The 23,203-nt window shown below is 41.6% G+C and overlaps 1 protein-coding gene across 1 annotated transcript in view; it reads left to right on the top strand.

The window, feature by feature from the left end:
- Positions 1–23,203, top strand: part of GPC3 (glypican 3) — a 439,590-nt gene that overhangs the window by 310,636 nt on the left and 105,751 nt on the right. Inside the window, exon 7 of the mRNA XM_063432042.1 lies at positions 12,692–12,848. Coding sequence (XP_063288112.1) covers positions 12,692–12,848 — 157 coding nt within the window. The remainder of the gene's footprint in view (positions 1–12,691; positions 12,849–23,203) is intronic.

The raw sequence follows: 23,203 nt of genomic DNA on the forward strand, positions 1-23,203 counted from the left end.
TACACGCGTACTATTCAACAGTCACACCCGTTTCCTCTGGCAACAGCACCACGTGGTACGGTTACCAAGTGAAACGTACACAATAACAATAAACACTCAGGGAATTCCCATACACACACAGCTGCTACACCAGTCACTATATAATCAATATTATGCCCTTTGGCGTAACTACACAGTCACCCACGCTATAATTCTCTATATACGAATTACCCGTCTATAACACACCCCAGTAACATCGTCTTTTACAAATAGCGGTTACAGTACGGTTAGCATAGGTCAAAGCACAAGTTAAGGTCACAATACAATTATTAGTGGTTATGGTGTTAAACATGCAATGGACGACAATGATTAGTACTTATTATACAGTGTCAGTAAATATACAGGGTTATGGTACCGTGCACTATAATACAGCAACACACTATTAACACTCTCGCTAGACGGCTGAGCTCGCGCTATCTAACAAGATATACACTTTACTAAACAATCGTTAACACATTTACAATTCCCAACTAAACTATTGGCCAGTACCTTGAATGGACTACCTAAAACTATATACACCCGTTTTGGTTAGCCACACTGCCCAATCACCACATATACATAGCGAGCTAGAGATCCGAATTTACACAGGCGCCTCTTAGTCGCACTATACAACGAGCTAGAGATCCGAATTTACACAGGCGCCTCTTAGTCGTACTATCAAAAGTCTAGTGGGTTCCAAATTTACACGCCTTCCCACTTAGCCCAGATAGGATGAGAACTAGCGAACCGAATTTACACAGGCGCCGCTTAGTCTCCCGGTCCCTCCGACCTAGCGAACGTAATATACACCCTAGAACGCTAGTCTAGACAAGACACCGGTGTCCGGCTAGGGCTATTTACACCAGGACCCCGCCTGACTAACCAAATCAAACGGTCTGACTAAAGAGCGTTCGATCGAGCGGTGCGCCTTCGCTCCTTCCCTCCGACAGAGGGGGCAGATACAGATTCAAAAACCCCTTTGGGCCTACCGCACAATCGGTATACCCCTAGCGGGTCCTGCCGTCTAAAACAGCAGTTATCTTACCTCCTCGTTCCTGAACCTGAGTTCACACTCATCGACGGGGACACCCCAGCACTTCTTACGTAGAGGCCGATGATCTCCTGGACAACAGACCAGTGGCGCCGAGACGAAGGGAGGTCCACGCAGAAGTTCAGGGGTGCAGCCGTAGAGAACGTGGGCAAAGATAGACCGTCTCACGCCTCTGCCTCTCAGCTACCGTTGAACGATGAGCTTCCCGGCCAATGCACCAAATGATACCGGAGAAACTGACGGAAGCCAAGCACAGAGAGATGGACACAGGTTTCTTCAGGAAGGAAGAGATTCTTTATTGGATCACCGATCGGGACTCAGAGGGACTAGCGTCACCAAAATACAGCAAAGTCTGAGTACTGAATACATAGAGTACATTCCTTATATAGCACTGTAGCTCCTCCCACAATTAACTACACCCACACATACCCTTAACCTATTTAATGAATAGAGTCTAAACTCATCCATCCGGTCTAACCACGTGGCTCATCTGATACAAAGGAGAGGGACTCGTAATTCCAGTTCTTACATTCCTGCACCTGGTCAGTACAGTGATGACAGTATCTTAGCTACGTGTAATTAACTAACTGATACTACAAACACATATACATACATATGCCTTGTGGCAATCTTAGCCTGCTAAACTTGTATTTTACTGGAATTACATCACATAATGACAAGCACACCCCCTCTCAAAGTGAGCATATTAGTGCAATGCGCAGAGCCCCGCTGAGGAGCTCTAGCTTTAGAAAAAGGCCCTGTATTTGTTCTGCACAGTGGAAGCAAATTTAATAACAAGCTTGCGCTGTGTTTGCTTTTAACTTGTCTCTGGTGTCTCCATAAGTGGGATACCAGAGGAAAAAAGGGCCAGAAAAGCGTATGGTGCATGTGTTTGGAGCCTGCTTGTGGGATTGCGTGTGTTGAGTAAGTTGATTGTGGTGTGGTATTGTGTAAATAGGTCAATTTAATTTGTGTTTGTGGTCTAATATGTGGGGTTAGGGGCTGTAGCGAGTGTTTATAGGGGGCATAGTGTGTATAGGGGATGTAGCGAGTGTGTGCATACGGGCTGTAGTGTGTGTAGGGGTTGTAAAGAGTGTGTGTTTAGAGAATGTAGTATGTGTTTGCTTACAAGGAATGTAGTGTGTGCATAGGGGATCCAGAGTTTGTATGTCAGGAATGTAGTGTGTGTAGGTGGTGCAGTGTGTATAGGGGATCTTGTGTGTAAAGGGCCCAGAGGGTGTATAGGAGATTGTGTGTGTGTTTGTATAGAGGATTCAGAGTGTAAATAGGGTAAGGGATCTAGCATGCATCTGGAGGGTAATGTGTGTAGTGGTGGTGTAGTATATAATATTGTAAAGCGCTACAGAATCTGTTGGTCCTATATAAATGGCAATAATAATAATATTATGCATGCTGCACCCTTAACACATACACACAGCACACCCAACACACTGCACCCTTCACACATACAATACGTCCAAACACATATATATATATTTGGACGTATTGTATGTGTGAAGGGCGCAGTGTGTTGGGTGTGCTGTGTGTATGTGTGAAGGGTGCAGCATGTGTGTGAGGATTGTAGTGTGTGTGTAAGAGGGGTGCTGTGTGTGTGTGAGGGTGTTCTTATCTACTGTGACATTCTATGTTTCTATTTTTTTTGTCTGTTAACTTACTGAGTGTTATTTTATATATTATACATACGTGTGTGTGTTGTATATGTGTGAGAGTGTGCTGTGTGTGAGTGTGTTGTGTGACTGAAGGTGATGTGTGTGTCTGAGGGTGCTGTGTGAGTGAAGGTGCTGTGTGTGTCTGAGGGTGCTGTGTGTGTGTGTGTGTGTCTGAGGGTGCTGTGTGTGTCTGAGGGTGCTGTGTATGTGTCTGAGGGTGCTGTGTGAGTGAAGGTGCTGTGTGTGTCTGAGGGTGCTGTGTGTGTGTCTGAGGGTGCTGTGTGTGTCTGAGGGTGCTGTGTGTGTGTGTCTGAGGGTGCTGTGTGTGTGTCTGAGGGTGCTGTGTGAGTGTCTGAGGGTGCTGTGTTAGTGAAGGTGCTGTGTGTGTCTGAGGGTGCTGTGTGTGTGTGTCTGAGGGTGCTGTGTGTGTCTGAGGGTGCTGTGTGTGTGAAGGTGCTGTGTGTGTCTGAGGGTGCTGTGTGTGTGTGTCTGAGGGTGCTGTGTGTGTCTGAGGGTGCTGTGTGAGTGAAGGTGCTGTGTGTGTCTGAGGGTGCTGTGTGTGTGTGTCTGAGGGTGCTGTGTGTGTGTGTGTGTGTGTCTGAGGGTGCTGTGTGTGTGTCTGAGGGTGCTGTGTGTGTGTCTGAGGGTGCTGTGTGAGTGAAGGTGCTGTGTGTGTCTGAGGGTGCTGTGTGTGTGTGTGTGTGTGTGTGTGTCTGAGGGTGCTGTGTGTGTCTGAGGGTGCTGTGTGTGTGTGTCTGAGGGTGCTGTGTGAGTGAAGGTGCTGTGTGTGTCTGAGGGTACTGTGTGTGTGTGTGTGTGTGTGTGTAAGGGTGCTGTGTGTGTGTGTGTGTCTGAGGGTGCTGTGTGTGTGTCTGAGGGTGCTGTGTGTGTATCTGAGGGTGCTGTGTGTGCTGTCTGTGTCTGATGGTGATGTTAGTATGAGTGTGCTGTGTGTGAGTGCTCTTAGTGTGTGTATATAGCACAATGATTGAATAAATATGTTTTTTTTATCATTATTTATAAAAACTAAAATTATGTATCCCACCCCCTCCCTTCTTACCTTTAGCCTGGGAGGTGGTGGGAAGCCGGGTTTCCATAGGGGGGTGCCTGGTGTCATGGAGGGTGCCGTTCTGCCTGATCCCTGGTGGTCCAGTGGTGATCTCGCGAGATCTAAGCGTTGCCGCGTTAACCGCGGCAACGCTCAGACCTCGCGAGAGGACCCGGCAGAGCTGCTGGCTAGAGCTCCGGCGGTGTTCTCTCCTCCTGCCGGCCTCCCTCCCCAGCACCGGCCGCCTGTAACAGTGCCTGTGGGCCGGTGAGGGAGATCTTTGCTCTCCCCACCGGCCCATGGAGGCACACAGCGGGGCCGGCGCTCGGATAGTGATCTCCCCTGCCGGCCTCGGCCCCACGGCCATCGCTGTCCACCGGGCATTTGCCCGGTATGCCCGATGGCCAGTCCGGGCCTGGGTTGAACACTTCTTTGTTGAGGCTGTGTTAAAGGAACACTTTAGTGTTAGGAATCCCTCGGCCATCCTTTGTGATGGTTGTTGGGATTGGACAAAATTTGACAGAGGAGCTCCACCTTTTGCCAATTTTTGTCAACCTCAGACTTTACCGCAAGACAAAGTAGTCTTTACTTTGTCTTCTGGTGTCTTTGGATTGCGTTGGCATTTCAATAAAATCCCAACGTGGTCTTAATCTGTATTTTATAAAGATGATATCTTTATGAAATACTGAAAAGTGAGAGATCTGTTGTAATGTCAAATTATATCATTGGCTCCTTGTCCAAAAACATCATCAGGATAATTCAATACAACAATTTTGTTTAAAAATGATTTTTAAATGGAAGTACAGCAGCTGTCCTATTCACTGGAACGGTGTTCTCGACCTCCCTGTCCATTCTCTGTGCTGTGGTCCATTGTCACATAGATTAAAATGATCAAAATTACATATTTTAAAACCCATTGCTACACATAGAAACATAGAAACATAGAATGTGACGGCAGATAAGAACCATTCGGCCCATCTAGTCTGCCCAGTTTTCTAAATACTTTCATTAGTCCCTGGCCTTATCTTATAGTTAGGATAGCCTTATGCCTATCCCACGCATGCTTAAACTCCTTTACTGTGTTAACCTCTACCACTTCAGCTGGAAGGCTATTCCATGCATCCACTACCCTCTCAGTAAAGTAATACTTCCTGGTATTATTTTTAAACCTTTGTCCCTCTAATTTAAGACTATGTCCTCTTGTTGTGGTAGTTTTTCTTCTTTTAAATATATTCTCCTCCTTTACTGTGTTGATTCCCTTTATGTATTTAAATGTTTCTATCATATCCCCCCTGTCTCGTCTTTCCTCCAAGCTATACATGTTAAGATCCTTCAACCTTTCCTGGTAAGTTTTATCCTGCAATCCATGAACCAGTTTAGTAGCCCTTCTTTGAACTCTCTCTAAGGTATCAATATCCTTCTGAAGATAGGGTCTCCAGTACTGTGTACAGTACTCCAAGTGAGGTCTCACCAGTGTTCTGTACAATGGCATGAGCACTTCCCTCTTTCTACTGCTAATACCTCTCCCTATACAACCAAGCATTCTGCTAGCATTTCCTGCTGCTCTATTACATTGTCTGCCTACCTTTAAGTCATCAGAAATAATCACCCCTAAATCCCTTTCCTCAGATGTTGAGGTTAGGACTCTATCAAATATTTTGTACTCTACCCTTGGGTTTTTACGTCCAAGATGCATTATCTTGCACTTATCCACATTAAATGTCAGTTGCCACAACTCTGACCATTTTTCTAGTTTACCTAAATCATTTTCCATTTGGCTTATCCCTCCTGGAACATCAACCCTGTTACATATCTTAGTATCATCCGCAAAAAGACACACCTTACCATCAAGACCTTCTGCAATATCACTAATAAAAATATTAAAGAGAATGGGTCCAAGTACAGATCCCTGAGGTACCCCACTGGTGACAAGCCCAAGCTTCGAATATACTCCATTGACTACAACCCTCTGTTGCCTGTCACTCAGCCACTGCCTTACCCATTCAACAATATTCGAATCCAAACTCAAAGATTGTAGTTTATTGATAAGCCTTCTATGTGCAACAGTGTCAAAAGCCTTACTGAAATCTAAGTAAGCAATGTCTACTGCACCACCCTGATCTATAATTTTAGTTACCCAATCAAAAAAATCAATAAGATTAGTTTGGCATGATCTCCCTGAAGTAAACCCATGTTGTCTCTGGTCTTGAAATCCATGTGTTTTTAGATGTTCAACAATCCTATCCTTTAACATGGTTTCCATCACTTTCCCCACTACTGAAGTAAGGCTTACTGGCCTTACACTGTAATTACGTGGTGATCATGATGCCAAAGGGGTGGTTTTGTACATACGAATCCCATCTGTGCACTAAATCTCAGTCTTATGAAGGTAGAAAGTGCATCATCTTCATAAAAAATTAACACACAGTTTAATTATTGAATTTACTTTTTATCTTTGCACTTATCATTTCTTTAACTTTTCTCCTGTCATATATGTCTATGTAATTATTATTATTATTACCATTTATATAGCGCCAACAGATTCAGTAGCGCTTTACAATATTATGAGAGGGGGGATGTAACTATAAATAGGACAATAACAAGAAAACTTACAGGAACGATAGGTTGAAGAGGACCCTGCTCAAATTGATAGCTTTGATCTGCATACGTGCATAGTCGTAAGAAACCTGAAAAAAATGAATTAATACATAAATAAAATGCAGTTCATTTAGTAACAAAAAAATCTATGTGACAGTAGATCAACACTTTTTACTAAATGGGAATGGTCACTATACCCAAATGACCAAGCTGAATTGTTTTCCAATACATTTGTTTTCCCAGTTTTCCTGGCCCAAAATGTGTAATTTTATTGCCAATTCTTATCAATTTCCAGTTTAACCCCTTGAGGACGCTAGACGGTTCAGGACCGTCATCTGCATTTTTCCCTTGCCGACCGACGACGGTCTTGAACCGTCCTAAATTTAAAATGTACTTACCCGATCGCCGTCGTTCCCCCGGCGGCGATCGGCGGTGCTCCCGGTGTGGGGAGACTGCCTGCAGCCCAGACAGTCTCCCCATGGCGGTTTAGGACCCCTGTGGCCATGTGATCGCCCAACAGGGCGACCACGTGGTCACAATAGGTGTCCATCTGTCTGCCTGCAGGGGGACTGTCTGTGCTGACAGGCAGTCTCCCTGCAACTGTAAAATAAAAAAAAAAAATTTCAAGTGAAAGTTAATAAAAAAAATATATTATTATATATGTGTATATATATATATGATATATAGACATATATTATACCTATATAATATATGTCTATATATCATATATATAATGTCATGCTAAGTGTATTTTTATATTAATATGTACATATATTAATATAAAAATACACTTATAATTAATTTACACACGTATATATATAATATATATAATAACTATATATATTGTATATATATATTATTATAAAATACGAATAATAAATAATTTAAATTAAATTAAAAAAATTTAAAATAATAATAAAAATTAAAAAAAATTATATATCTATACAAAATTTTATTCTAACTGTATTTTGATATTAATATATATATATTTATATCAAAATACACTTAGAATGAAATTGTATATATATCTATGTATATATAAATAAATAAAAAGAATGCGAACTATTTATATGTCCATATACAAAATTACATAAATTATTATATAAATATACACGTAGACTTCAAATATATAAATATGCATATATATTTAAATTCTACGTGCGTATTTATGTAATATTTTTACATAATTAAGTTATTTTATTGATTGCAATTTAAGGGACCTGCCTGCCAACCCAGGCCGAAAGTCCAGAGAATTTAATTTGCTATCACTGTATTTTACCCTGTAACGTTCTACGACACCCTAAAACCTGTACATGGGGGGTACTGTTTTACTCGGGAGACTTCGCTGAACACAAATATTAGTGATTCAAAACAGTAAAACATATCACAGCGATGATATTGTCAGTGAAAGTGACTTTTTTTGCATTTTTCACACACAAACAGCACTTTTACTGATGATATAATTGTTGTGATACATTTTCCAGTTTTGAAACACTAATATTTGTGTTCAGCAAAGTCTCCTGAGTAGAACAGGACCCCCCCATGTACAGGTTTTATAGCGTTTTTGAAAGTTACAGGGTCAAATATATGGGTCAAATATTTTTACATTGAAAATGCCCAGGTTGGTTACGTTGCCTTTGAGAGCGTATGGTAGCCCAGGAATGAGAATTACCCCCATGATGGCATACCATTTGCAAAAGAAGACACCCCATTTGCAATACCTTGGGTTATGTCCAGTCTTTTTTAGTAACCACTTAGTCACAAACACTGGCCAAAATTAGCGTTCAATTTAGTTTTTTACTTTTTTCACACACAAACAAATATGAACGCTAACTTTGGCCAGTGTTTGCGACTAAGTGGCTACTAAAAAAGTCTGGACATACCCCATATTGAATACCCTGGGTTGTCTACTTTTAAAAAAATATGTACATGTGGGGTGTTATTTAGCAATTTATGACAGATAATAGTGTTACAATGTCACTATTGATACATTTTAAAAATGTATGTTTTGAAACCGCAATATCCTACTTGTACTTATAGCCCTATAACATGCAAAAAAATAGCAAAAAGCATGTAAACACTGGGTATTTTTGAACTCAGGACAACATTTTGAATCTATTTAGCAGTTTTTTTCGATCGCTTTTGTAGATGAGTAAAAGATTTTTCACATAAAATTCAAAAAACTTGTATTTTTTTCAATTTTTCATCATATTTTTTCATTTTTTTTAAATTAAATTACATGAGATTATATAAATAATGGTATGTAAAGAAAGCCCCTTTTGTCCTGAAAAAAACAATATATAATTTGTATGGGAACAGTAAATGAGAGAGCGGAAAATTACAGCTAAACACAAACACCACAAAAGTGTCAAAAAGATGCCTGGTCGCAAACAGAGGCGGCTCTCTAATTAGGCGGTTTAGGCGGCCGCCTAAGGCCTCGCGCTGGCTGGGGCCTCGCGGCCGCCTAAACCGCCTGTTGGCAGAGTGTGTCAGGTCCTCGGTCAGTGACCGAGGACCTGACACCAGGAGGGGGCCCTGCGGCTTGCCCAGTATGCCGCCGGGTGTGAGGCCCCTCCTGGCTGCCAGGCCGGCCACCGCAGACACTGGTCTGCAGCTCCGCAGTGTGCAGAGCTGCAGACCATGTGACTCGCGAGAATTGGCCAATCAGAGCGTTGCCGCGGGTTACCACGGCAACGCTCTGAAATCTCGCGAGATTACACGGTCTGCAGCTCTGTGGAGCTGCAGACCGTGAGCAGTGGCCACCGGACCACCAGGGAGCCCACTGGACCACCAGGGAAAGGTAGGCTTTCCCTCCCCATCACCCCCCACCACACTCAGGCTCACCCCCGACCACCATAACCCCCCACCACCCTCAGCCTCACCCACCACCATCACCCCCACCACCCTTAGCTTCACCCCCCACCACCATCACCCCAATACCCTTAGCCTCACCCCCACCACCATCACCCCCACCACCCTCAGCTTCACCCCCCACCACCACCATCACCCCCCACCACCCTCAGCTTCACCCACCACCATCACCCCCCACCACCATCACCCCCACCACCCTCAGCCTCACCCCCACCACCCCACCCTCAGCTTCACCCCCCACCACCATCACCCCCACCACCATCACCCCCACCAGCCTCACCCCCACCACCATCACCCCCACCACCCTCAGCCTCACCCCCACCACCATCACCCCCACCACCCTCAGCCTCACCCCCCACCACCACCATCACCCCCACCACCATCTCCCCACCCTCAGCCTCACCCCCCACCACCCTCAGCCTCACCATCCACCCCCACCACCCTCACCATCACCCCTCCCCACCATCACCCCCACCACCCTCAGCCTCACCCCCACCACCCTCAGCTACACCCACCACCACCATCAGCTTCACCCCCCCACCACCGTCACCATCACCCCCCACCAACCTCAGCCTCATTCCCCACCACCATCACCCACCATCACCACCCTCAGCCTCACCCCCCACCACCCTCAGCTTCACCCCCACCACCATCACCCCTCACCATCACCCCTCCCCACCATCACCCCCACCACCCTCAGCCTCACCCCCACCACCCTCAGCTACACCCACCATCACCCCCACCACCCTCAGCTTCACCCCCCCACCACCCTCAGCATTACCCCTTCACCCTCAGCCTCACCCCCCACCACCCTCAGCCTCACCATCCCCATAACCCCCCACCACCCTCAGCCTCACCCCACCCTCAGCTTCACCACCCCTCAGCATCACTCCCCCCACCACCTTTAGCATCACCCCCCTTACCCCCCTCAGCATCACCCCCACCACCCTCAGCATCACCACCCTCAGCATTACCCCCCACCACCCTCAGCATCACCACCCTCAGCATAACCATCCGTCACCACCCTCAGCTTCCCCCCACTCACCATCACCCCCTCCTTCTCACATTACCCACTCTCACATTACCCCCTCTCACATTACCCCCTCTCACTCTCACATTAGCCCCCCCACTCTCACACATTACCCCCCCATTCTCACACATTACCCCCCCACTCTCACATTACCCCCTCTCACTCTCACATTACCCCCCTCTCACTCTCACATTACCCCCTCTCACTCTCACATTACCCCCCTCTCACTCTCACATTACCCCCCTCTCACTCTCACATTACCCCCTCTCACTCTCACATTACCCCCTCTCACTCTCACATTACCCCCTCTCACTCTCACATTACTCACTCTCACATTACGCCCCCTCTCACTCTCACATTACGCCCCCTCTCACTCTCACATTACCCCCCCACTCTCACATTACCCCCCCCACTCTCACATTACCCCCCACTCTCACATTACCCCCCCTCACTCTCACATTACTCCCTCTCACTCTCACATTACTCACTCTCACATTACCCCCTCTCACATTACCCCCTCTCACTCTCACATTAGCCCCCCCACTCTCACACATTACCCCCCCATTCTCACACATTACCCCCCCACTCTCACATTACCCCCTCTCACTCTCACATTACCCCCCTCTCACTCTCACATTACCCCCTCTCACTCTCGCATTACCCCCCTCTCACTCTCGCATTACCCCCCTCTCACTCTCGCATTACCCCCCTCTCACTCTCACATTACCCCCCTCTCACTCTCACATTACCCCCTCTCACTCTCACATTACCCCCTCTCACTCTCACATTACTCACTCTCACATTACGCCCCCTCTCACTCTCACATTACGCCCCCTCTCACTCTCACATTACCCCCCCACTCTCACATTACCCCCCCCACTCTCACATTACCCCCCCTCACTCTCACATTACCCCCCTCTCACTCTCACATTACCCCCCTCTCACTCTCACATTACCCCCCTCTCACTCTCACATTACCCCCCTCTCACTCTCACATTACCCCCCTCTCACTCTCACATTACCCCCCTCTCACTCTCACATTAACCCCCCTCTCACTCTCACATTACCCCCCTCTCACTCTCACATTACCCCCCTCTCACTCTCACATTACCCCCCTCTCACTCTCACATTAACCCCCCTCTCACTCTCACATTAACCCCCCTCACTCTCACATTACCCCCCTCACTCTCACATTAACCCCTCTCACTCTCACATTACTATCACCCCCTGCTCCCTCTCATTACCATCAACCCCCCGCTCCCTTTCACCATCACCCTCCACTCCCTCTCACCATCACACCCCCCGCTCCCTCTCACCATCAGCTACCCCATACACATAGGGTCTCAGACAAAAACACAAACATGCTCACAGAGACATACATTCGCACACACAAGGATACTCTCTGTCAGACACACTCTCAGGCACATACACAGGTAGACAGTGCGTCAATGTGTATATGTGACACTTTTTTGTTAGTGGGGCCTCATGTTTGCGTTTCGCCTAAGGCCTCATAAAGTCTAGAGCCGCCTCTGGTCGCAAATGTACAACATCGCAAAAAAAGTCCGGTCCTTAAGGGGTTAATGAATAAGCACCAAAGTTTACGTTATTATTATGATTTGCATTTATGTGACACCAACTTATTCCACCGCACTTTACAATGTTATAATGGGGGAAATTTAATAATAAATGAGACAATTATAAAATGTTACAGGAAAAATAGGCTGATGAGGACCCTGCTCAAACGAGCTTACAATCTAAAGGATAAAACAAAACACACTGTGGCAATATGAGAACCTTTCTAAAACCCCCATGCAGTGGTAAAAGAGTTGGGTTTCACTAAAGACTCTAGTAAGAAACATGCATAAGACTAAAGTGTAGGGGACTATGTAGACTATGTATCTGCCACTACTGTCCAGGTATGGTGCCGACAAAAAGGGAAGCCTTAAACTTTCTGCCAGTAATGAACAATATAATTTCATTTTCCTGTGGTTAGTTGCTTTCTCCAGCCATGCATGAAGCATTGGTAGGGGTCAATGTTGGAATGGGGTTTCTATGTTCCTGGTCCATTTTGGTTGATCTTACACCTCGAAAAAAATTTTTTACCTCTTGACTTGGAGTAATCTTGGCATGTAATAATTTGGTGCTTAAGGCATAACAGAATCGTATTCTCGTTGTTTGTGAGTGATGTATTTAGATTGTGATCACATTTCATATTTAATAAAAAATAATAATAATTAGCAAATATCTCATATGTAAAAAGTTTGTTTGATTACAATTTGATTTGTGATAGTATTTCACGGTCAATGTCGCAGGAGTAGAAAACAGTCTCTTAACACGCTATCACGATCCTATTGAGAAAAAAGTCATATGGATAAGGTTGATTTACTCTGCTGTGTCTCTTTCAGCTTTTGAAAGGAATGTCAACACAACGACGGAAACACATGGGTAGAACTATCGCCGAGGAGGAGCAAATGAGTGGTGATTGTGATGATGAAGATGAATGTGAAGGTGGATCCGGACGGGAAGGACTGAGAATTAGGAACCAACTGCGTCTTATACCAGGTAAAACAGACTCTTCACCAAATGATCCTTGTGTTCACGGTTTCTTTTTTAAAAAAAAAAATAAGCAATTGAATATTATACAATGTTTACATAGGGTTCGATTCTCTTTACAGAATTAGTTTTTTTAACCTTTAATGGACAGATAAATATGCATATTGTTTTGGTTTCTAAATCTAGCTAATTTTCTTAATGTAGGTCTGATTTAGCATCAGACCGTGTTTAAACTTTTAAGAAATGTAGTCTTATAAGGGCTTTATCAACTGAGCAACCCAAGGCCCCCATCTATACCTTATACATAGAAACAGCATGCATAAATTAATCCACGATACATATTAAATTATTTCTGAAAATAATTGTACTATGGCTATTGTTTGAGTAGAACCTTGTGCAATGATGTCAAACATTTTTGGGGGTGGTCAGATCTGTATGATAAAGAAGTACGTAATTGGACACCGATTCTATATGTTTAATTAGAATTCATGGGTTGCCTAGGAGCAGTTGGTGGCTTAACTTGGAAAAAATCGAACAATCATACTTGTGAGATACCAGTTAGAGAGCTATAAACTGTGGGTTTAGAGGTTGGATGTGCATTCACAGGGCAGTAGAATGTGCCATCTGTGCCATCCCCTTTGCAACTAACTACTTGCAGGCTAAGTCCTCAGTTTAAAATTGCTGTTGGCCAGGTTATCCATGGGATAAAAGAGCCAGACAAAACCTGGTAGGAAAATGGACATCTAAATAGTTCTGGGTACCAACTGGCCAAGATAACTTTCTTAGCTTGATTAAAAATCATTATGCTTGGGTTGGCTGAAGGACTGGAACAGGGTAGACAAAACAAGACAAGACTGTTTTATTCAATTTAATATTGATAGATAAGCTTTACAAATGATTTAATATTTTTGGGTGAACCTTTCAATTTACCTATTCAACATATTAAAATATCAAAACATATCATATCAAGAATATAATATTATCAAATAAAAATAGGATTCATAATGTTAAATTATCATAATATTAATATATTAATTATAAAAAGAAAATTGGAAAATACATCTAAAAATATTAAATAGCTGTAATCGCAGTCAGAACCACAGACACCACAACTGAGCAAGAATCTCACTTGAGAATACAACAAAGCACTCTAGCTGGAAGATAGTTACTTAGAAAAGCAACTTCCCAGTGAAAAGACTGTACTGACAAAAAGCACAACATATATGTAACAAACAATGTATTCATCTGCAAATTCAATTTTAATTAAAAAATATTACCTAATTTTCTGTATGATTGCCCTGTTGTTCTTGCACATTCTAGGGCACCTCCTTTATGATTAAACATTAGGAATAGTGATGTACCGAACTGTCCGCCGGCGAACTGTTCTCGGCGAACTTAGCGTGTTCGCGTTTGCCGCGGCGGGCGGACACATGCGCAGTTCGATCCGCCCCCTATTCGTCATCATTGGGCAAACTTTGACCCTGTGCCTCTCGGTCAGCAGACACATTCCAGCCAATCAGCAGCACTCCCTCCCTTCCACACCCTCCAACCTCCCTCCCAGCATCCATTTTCGATTCATTCTGAAGCTGCATGCTTAGTGAGAGGAGGGAAAGTTTAGCTGCTGCTGATTAGATAGGGAAATTGATAGCTAGGCTAGAGTATTCAGTGTCCACTACAATCCTGAAGGACTCATCTGATCTCTGCTGTAAGGACAGCACCCCAAAAAGCCCTTTTTAGGGCTAGAACATCAGGCTGCTTTTTTTTTTTTTCCTGTGTAATGTAATTGCAGGTGCCTGCCTGCCAGCTTCTGTGTGAGGTTCACATTGGATACTGTGCCTACTTGCCCAGTGCCACCACTCATATCTGTTTTAACAATTGGTTAAGCTTTAGATTTAAAATAAATAATTTGTTTTCACTGTAATAGAAGAGCAGTTGCCTGCCTGCCAGCTTCTGTGTCAGTGTGTATCATGGTCTCTGTGGACGAGGAACAGTCTCTATTCTGCTCTGTGTCAGTGTGTATCATGGTCTCTGTGGACGGGGAACAGTCTCTATTCTGCTCTGTGTCAGTGTGTATTAGGGTCTCTGAGGACAGGTGTCAATCCATATGTCAAGGTGTCAATATGTCATATGTCAGGTGTCAATCCATATCCATTATGATTTAGGAATGTTAGGTGATTTCTGCCCTTTATGGATTAAAAGCAGACTCTGCATCAACTGTGTAATTTTCCATGGGAGTTTTGCCATGGATCCCCCTCCGGCATGCCACAGTCCAGGTGTTAGTCCCCTTGAAACAACTTTTCCATCACTTTTGTGGCCAGAAAGAGTCCCTGTTGGTTTTAAAATTCGCCTGCCCATTGAAGTCAATGGCGGTTCGCGCGGTTCGCCGGTTCGCGAACATTTGCGGAAGTTCGCGTTCGCCGTTCGCGAACCGAAAATTTCGGGTTCGTGACAACACTAATTAGGAATATGTTTGAACTTTACGTATAAAAGGTGCACTCAAATCACCATAACCACTATGGATCATTATGGTGGTTATGGTGCTATAACTCTATAAATACCATCTCTCAGTTTAGGAGTGGTTTGACAAAAACAGAGCTCTTCCTGGCACCTTTAGCTTTTCTCCCTAAAACCACACTAATGTGTAACTGGTAAGCCCACGTTATCAAGTGCTATTTTGTCAAATTTTGACACATAGCCAACCACATGTGATCGTGTAGTTTTTACGTTATCAGTGGAGTTGAAGGTGGTCTAGACTTTGAGTGCTTGGGAAAGCTCTGTTTTTTTGTTAAACTAATTCAAATTAGTTTGACAAAAATTCTAATGCAATACGTTCAATCTCAATGAAAAGAATTGTAATGCTTCTACAAAAGATCGAGCATCCTGAATTGGGTAACATGTGTGTGTACATATACTATTAAAGGTATGAAAATGTTTCCCAATACCCAATCTGTCAAACTTCAGAGCAACATGCATTTTCAACTCTCCAACAACCATCAAATATTTGTACCAATATATTCCTTTTGGGTCTGCTGATCGTTAGCCTGTTCATGTACATTTCACCCAACACCTAGTCCACCATATGTCGCTAAAATCTGCAGTTTGAAAGCTAGTAAGCAAAACAATCACAAAAGCATTTCCCAAGGCATTAAAGGCTTGATTTATCTGCTGCGGTATCAAGTGTAACCTTTGTGTCCCTTTTATAAGAACCTAGTAAAACATTGGGGACACCTTAAATTTAATGATTTAAGCATACTTGTAAAGTGTCAAGTCTAAAAGTTTGTAAGTGACTATAAACATATGCGAGGGAGTTGAATATGCTAGTAAATTCATTATTATGTTACCCTTGTGCAAAAACAAAGCATGGAGTCATTTTTATGATGAATTTTATACTATTTGACACATCTGCAAAACATTATTGAGTATCCAGGACAGATAATCTCTGCAATCTTAAAAAACAAAAAAGTAAAAGCAAAGATACAATTAATATCCCTTCAAAATCTGTTATGAGTCGGAAATCAAATAAATTTATCTTAATACAAACACTGGCAGATTATTAATCAAGTTCCCGTCACGAAGAAGAATATTATTTATATAAGCCTTATTTATAAGTAGATGATTTAGCTTGATAAAAAAAAAAAATCTCATTTGACCCAATTAAGAATTGCTTACCACCATTAAGATGGTTTATGTTGTTCAAAGTTTATCTCTTCAATATTTCGAGCACATCAAAAGTATAATTTGTTTTTCTGCATGAAATTTGTCTGTGTTAGCTGACAGTTCTGAGCTTCTCCTTAAATTGGGATAATCCAAAATAGATTCAATTTTATATTCTTCTTTTTCATCAGAGGATACACAAAACCATTCGTCTTAGAAACTGAAGCAGTCAATTTAACTTTAAACATAGTTTACCAAATTGCATTATTATAATATATATTGTAACTGTTATACCCTTTATAAATGTCGATAATAATAATAATAATAATAGTAATGTACAGTGACTTTCCCAAAGTTAAAGGACTACTCTAAGCACCAAAATCACTTTTACTTAATGAAGCAGTTGTGGTGTAGATCATGCCTCTAGAGTCTCACTGCTCAATCTCACTGCTCAATTTTTTGCCATTTATGAGTTAAATCACTTTTGTTTCTGTTTTTGCAGCCCTAGTCACACCTTTCCTGGCTGTGACTGACATAGCCTGCATGAAAACTAAATTCATTTTCAGGCAGATCTTGCAACCACCCCTGGTCATACCCCTGGTCATGACATTAAAATCAAAGTATCAATCTTTATCCATTTGAAGTGTTGGGAGGTATGCAGGAGGCTTCTGCATACTCTAGCAGACCATTTATAAAGCAGGGCATAGAAAACTCTAAATGAAACAGACTCAATTAAAACTCTCTTTACAGGAAGTATTTCGGAATTCTGTGTAAGTCACAGGCAGGGAGGTGTGACTAGGCCTACATAAACAAAGGGCTCTAACTCCTAAATGGCTGAGAATTGAGAGAATTGAGTGAGTTTACAGGCACATGCTCCCTGCACAAAAAACACTTCATTAAAGGACCACTATAGGCACCCTGACCACTTAAGTTCAATGAAGTGGTCTGGGTGCCAGGTCCCTCTAGTTTTAACCCTGCAGCTGAAAACATAGCAGTTTAAGAGAAACTGCTATGTTTACACTGAGAGTTAATCCAGCCTCTGGTGGCTGTCTCACTGACTCTCACTGACTCTCGCGATTCTCACTGTGAAAATCAAAGTGAGAAGACGCTAACGTCCATAGGAAAGCATTGAGTAATGCTTTCCTATGGGCGGTTTGAATGCACGCGTGGCTCTTGCCGCGCATGCACATTCGGCGCTGATGTCGGCAGGAGGAGGAGAGGTCACCAGAGCAGAGGGAGCCTGGCGCTGGAGAAAGGTAAGTGGCTGAAGGGATTTTAACTCCTTCAGCCCAGCGGGAGGGGGGCCATGAGGGTGGGGGGACCTAAGGATTATATAGTGCCAGGAAAACTAGTTTGTTCTCCTGGCACTTTAGTGGTCCTTTATGCAAAAGTTGTTAAGGTGTTTAGTATCCCTTTAAATCTTTCTCTGATTGGTGTACCAGCATAAACTCTAGAACAAAGGGGGTATGGTGAGATCTTGTTTCCCACCATTTGAGCCTCAGCTAACCTGCTAAATCCAAGGAACAGTAACATATTTCCTGCATTTCTACATGTTTAAATAAGAGAAAAAAAAGTTTTCTTCTATGTTTTACTCACCGTAGTTTTTATAATTGTTGGGTTAGGGCACTGAAAACACTCTGCTAAAGGTACATAAAAAAACATTTCATATTACACATTTGCATCTGCATTTCGTCTACCAGAACTGTAGATGGCAGCATTTATTAACTATATTTTTAAAATCTTTAATTTTCTCATATTCACTGCAAATGTTTATGGGACCTCTCTATGGTTTTCAACTCGGTAAATATATCATATTTCCTGTTGTGTTTTTTTTTTTTTTTTCATATATTAATTAATTTGAAGTTGATATCATATTTTAAAGGGGCATTCCAAGCACTATAACCACTGTAGAATACTGTATTTTCAAACTGTTTCACACATCAAAAGAATCCTTGGGTGCCAGGAGTCTGACCCTTCATCACAGATATTAGCAACGTGAAAGTTCTTCTTCCACATTAGATATATCAATTTTGTCCCTATTAACCCCTTAAGGACACATGACATGTGTGACATGTCATGATTCCCTTTTATTCCAGAAGTTTGGTCCTTAAGGGGTTAAAAGAACACTCCACTGCCAAAACGCAAAATAAAAAAATCACTCTTTAGCAGATATTACCACAATGAAAACATGCATGCATTTAATTATGCATTTTTTTCCCCATTGGGGTATACCTAAATGCAGCTTGTAAAAAGCTGCAGATCTATTGTCTGAAGCCTTTGCAAGCCCTCCCCTTCTAACCCCACCCAGATTTTCTATGGCTGTCCAATTACAGACTTTGCAATGCAGCCTAATGAGAATGCAAGTCTTGTGAGCAATTGCATGTCCACGCTAAACAATAGGAAAGTATAATTACTGTTTGTCTGATTGACAGCTGGGGAGATGTAACAATGTTAATTTATAAAAGTGCCAATTTCTAATTTCTTAAATCTGAACTTTTTGTTATATGAAAAAGGACACTTTTCATATAATAAAAGCTGAAGTGTTAAGGGGTTTGAAGTGTCCCTTTAATTAATTGGCTGAGAATGGACTTACTGGCAGAATTGGTAGCTTTGTTAAGGGGGGCCAGGAAAGCTTTAGACAGTTTGACTCTTAACAGTGGGATAGCACTAGGAAGCTATTGGCACCATAACCACTGCAGCCTTAGTGGTTATGACACATAGACTGCCCCTTTCATATATTAGAAAACACAGTGAAGTGAAGGTCTAGGGAGCTACTGGTTTATTTTGCAATGCAATATGTACAATCATGTTTTATTCAACACTTTGAAGGAAGCAATAAATATTGCCATTTTTATAACCGTGGATCATCTCAATGAATCACATTCCATGGCTTGATCAAAAAAACACTAAAATTGCTTGCATGTTTGAAATTGGAGATGGGTAACCCTTGGTATATACCGCAATAAATACACTATGATCTCCATCCTCCCAAGCTAGTGAATTGACAGAGTAAGATGACCTTGCATATTCAATATTGCAAATCTAAAACATAAAAAAGGCCCCAAATAGAAAGCAGCTGGGTTTTGGATAGTTTGGTATCCTTCCGTGGAATGTTGTATATTATATATTAATTCAGCAATGCACTGACAATCTGCTCTTCTGACAATCACAAGGCAAAGGTAGCATTATGTATGCCTGCAAAGCTAATTTGCTATATAATCACCAAGAATATTATACCTATTAAACCATATTTTTTTCTAAAATATAAAAGATGTACACAGTGCTCATACAGCAGTATTGGAATTATGTATATAATATATGTCAACAACAATACAAAAAAATTTATCTTGTGTAGGGATAAAATGTGTTGCAATTCACTCAAACAAATGTGAAAATATAATAACGTGTTATACTGGCAACAATTACAAAACATAATGTGCTAGATGAATCACAGATATTCATTAGCGTTAATTACCTTAATTAAAACCCTATTTATGGAACTCTATGAATGCCCTAGAAATGCAAAAATGGAATGGAAATGGACACGGTATGATAGATGGGCACAACAAATAAGGTAAAAGAAAAGGACAATGGTCGTGGAACATCAGATCAAACAAACATGGTGTGATATCGGATCTAATGCTTGGATATTCAAAATCCAGGCATTAAAAATGCTATAAAGTTGGAATTTTCTACCATTGTGTGAAGAACAAAATCCCTCCTGTTTTCATTACACATACATAGTGTAGGTCATGTGAAAGATATATCAGTAACTTGTTTCTTTATATCTAAACTTGTATCTAAAACTATGCCAAGTAAACTGGAGAGTAATTCTGAGAGTAGTTCAGGTATATGTTGGGATATTTTTTATTTACTCAGTGTTTATAGTCATTGAGCTAGCTCAAAGGGCGAATGCATCATGAGTAGAATCTGTTCAACCCTTGAGGGTTGTAGGTTCAAACCCTGGCAGCGTTGACTCATCCTTCCGAGGTAGATAAAATTAGTATCATTAAATTGGGTTATAGTAACATTCCATGGATGTTGGGCAAAAAAGTAACACCCCCAGGATGCACTTGGAAACCAGAGAAATCTGAATGTACCTTTCCTGGTTAAATACTTTTTTTTATTATTTAGGCCTCTCTTTCTTAATTCACACATCTGTCAACCTTCTGTATTTATGAATGCTTAAATTATCACTAAGATATCTGAATGTTCTCATTGTGTTTCTGTTTTCATATTTGTCGTGTTCATCCACCCCATTCGTGTCTAGTTTATTACAAGAACAATATAGAAGATCAAAAATGTGTGGAGTAAATGTGTTAAACACTGTTCAAATAACAATATAGAAAATAAAACAATGTATCATATAAACAGCAATACCAAAAATCAATAATCTGTTAAAGTGCAAATAATGTACTTTATATATGTTTCATAGTTAGGACATAATTCCAATAAATCTGATGTTTGTGGAAGAAATAAATCCAAATATCTATAATGAATGATAATAAATAAATATAAAATTAAATGTATCAACAAATGTAAATGTAAAGTATGTAAACTATGACATTCCTTAATAAAATGATAAACTGTAAATAAAAACTGAGAGCAACTGAAAGTAACAACCATTTAGAACAGTGTTCCCCAACCCAGTCTTCATGGACCACCAAAAGTCCAGGATTTATGTATTTCTCTGTTTTATTCCAATGGAGATACTGAAACATCTGGCCTGTTGGTGGTCCATGTGGACTGGGTTGGAGAACATTGATTTAGAACAGGGCTGTCCAACCTGCGGCCCCCCAGATGTTGCTGAACTACAACTCCCATGATTCTTTCAATTCAAAAGGACAGACAGGGAATCGTGGGAGTTGTAGTTCAGCAACATCTGGGGGGCCGCAGGTTGGACAGCCCTGATTTAGAACATATAATGTCCACATTTTGTCATCTCTGTTGTAAAGTCCCCTGGAACAAACATTGTAGAACTGGACTCTTTGTGCAAATGTGACAATTCTACAAAAATGTCTGAGCCTTGGTCAGGCATATCAGGTTCTCAAAGACTGGAGAAGTTTGAAACTGGTACTTGAAACTGGATTACTGATTTACACAGTTGGGAAGTGGCAAGGGTATGTACAAAGTAGTTGAATTCAAGAATCTGGCAACAAACAGAAAAAGACAGTTTGAAGTCAACAGTGGTAAGGATGGATTTCTGGTTCAGGTAAACAGCCAGGAACAAACAGAAGTCAATATGTGAGCACTCAGATTCTGGTTTTAAAAGGGGTTTAAACAAGAAAAACACGTGAACACAGAAATTAGATAGTTAACTGAAAATAATATTTTTTTTAAATCCCCTGCAGAAGGATATGCAACTCTGTACAACCATAACAGACCACCACATTTGTCCTGTGCGTAGATAGACACATGCCAAGCTCTTATATACATGAACTGACATTATATGCTAATATAGTATAATACAGCTATCAGATAAGAACCCATATGATATATAACAAGTTACTACTTAGAGATTGCTCCTGAACAAAGCTAGCTAATGCACATAGGAAGACAATGGTTAATTTCCTCTTGAATATTCGAATATGCTGTACATGGACATTCAAATTTGCTTTACTTAAATACTCTAAACTTCTCTTGATATCCTCAAATACATGTTTTGTTTTGCTTTTATTTTTAAACATGTTTTTATTTTAAAGACATAGACTGACAGTGCAAACATTCCAAGAAGGAGATTAGCAAAAACTTGTAAAACAGGCTAACACAAAGTACAAAGATAGAGGGGGAGAGGTTTAGGCAAAAATGGTTGTCTGAAGGGGACGTTAGGAGAAGCCAGGGCTTTGAGACTGGGGGTGAGAGGGTAATTCAGGGAATGGAATCTGAAGTATAAGATGGGGATTTGTTATGCTTGAACCCACCGATCTTAGAGTACTGTTTGATCGCGTCATGCCAATAAATTTGTTTTAAAATAAAGGTACAGATATCTTGCCCAAAACAAAGCTGACCCAGCATTGCCTCAGAGTGAGGCAGATGGCAAAACAACAACATGGAGTCCCCTTTCCATTAGTCTTGATTTGTAATTCTCCGTATATTACAAGCCTTCCGTGGGGACAGTGGCATTCAAGCTGGAATAGTAGCTGTGTCCTAACAAATTCTGAATACATCAATCGAACAATGCTCTTTGTTACTCTTAGCTTCACACCAGTCCCCTGTTTATTTGGTGAATTTTTTTTAAAAATTTTTTTAACGTATCTTCATTGTGGATTGGCCACATATGTTTCTTTTTATTGCCTTCATGATAGCATTATGGTAATTGTAGTCCTTCTATAGCTGCAGACCTACGAGTCACCCACTCATCTTGTTAGTGCATCACCACTCAAAGCAATAGAGTGTAAATAGAACATCTGTCGTCCAGATCAGATATCATAGGTGTGTTTGCTGGAACCGCTAGCACCAGACCATACGTTCTTCCTTACTGCTGACTCGAGATACTTCAATTCTTCTCAAAGCTTTAGTTATTTCTCTTTCCTGATAAACTTAAAACAAAGTTGTCTAAAAACAAAGAACGTCTTGTATTTTCTGCAGTCTTACTTTGTTCTGCAGGTTGGATGTAATGCTACTTATTGTTTTAAGTTTTTTTGCAACTTAAAAGGTTTAAACGGTCTTGTGGCAAACAAAGGCAGCGTTATATATTTAAAGTGCATTCC

Source organism: Pelobates fuscus, chromosome 9 (genome assembly GCF_036172605.1).
Source record: "Pelobates fuscus isolate aPelFus1 chromosome 9, aPelFus1.pri, whole genome shotgun sequence".
Taxonomy (NCBI): Eukaryota; Metazoa; Chordata; class Amphibia; order Anura; family Pelobatidae; genus Pelobates; species Pelobates fuscus.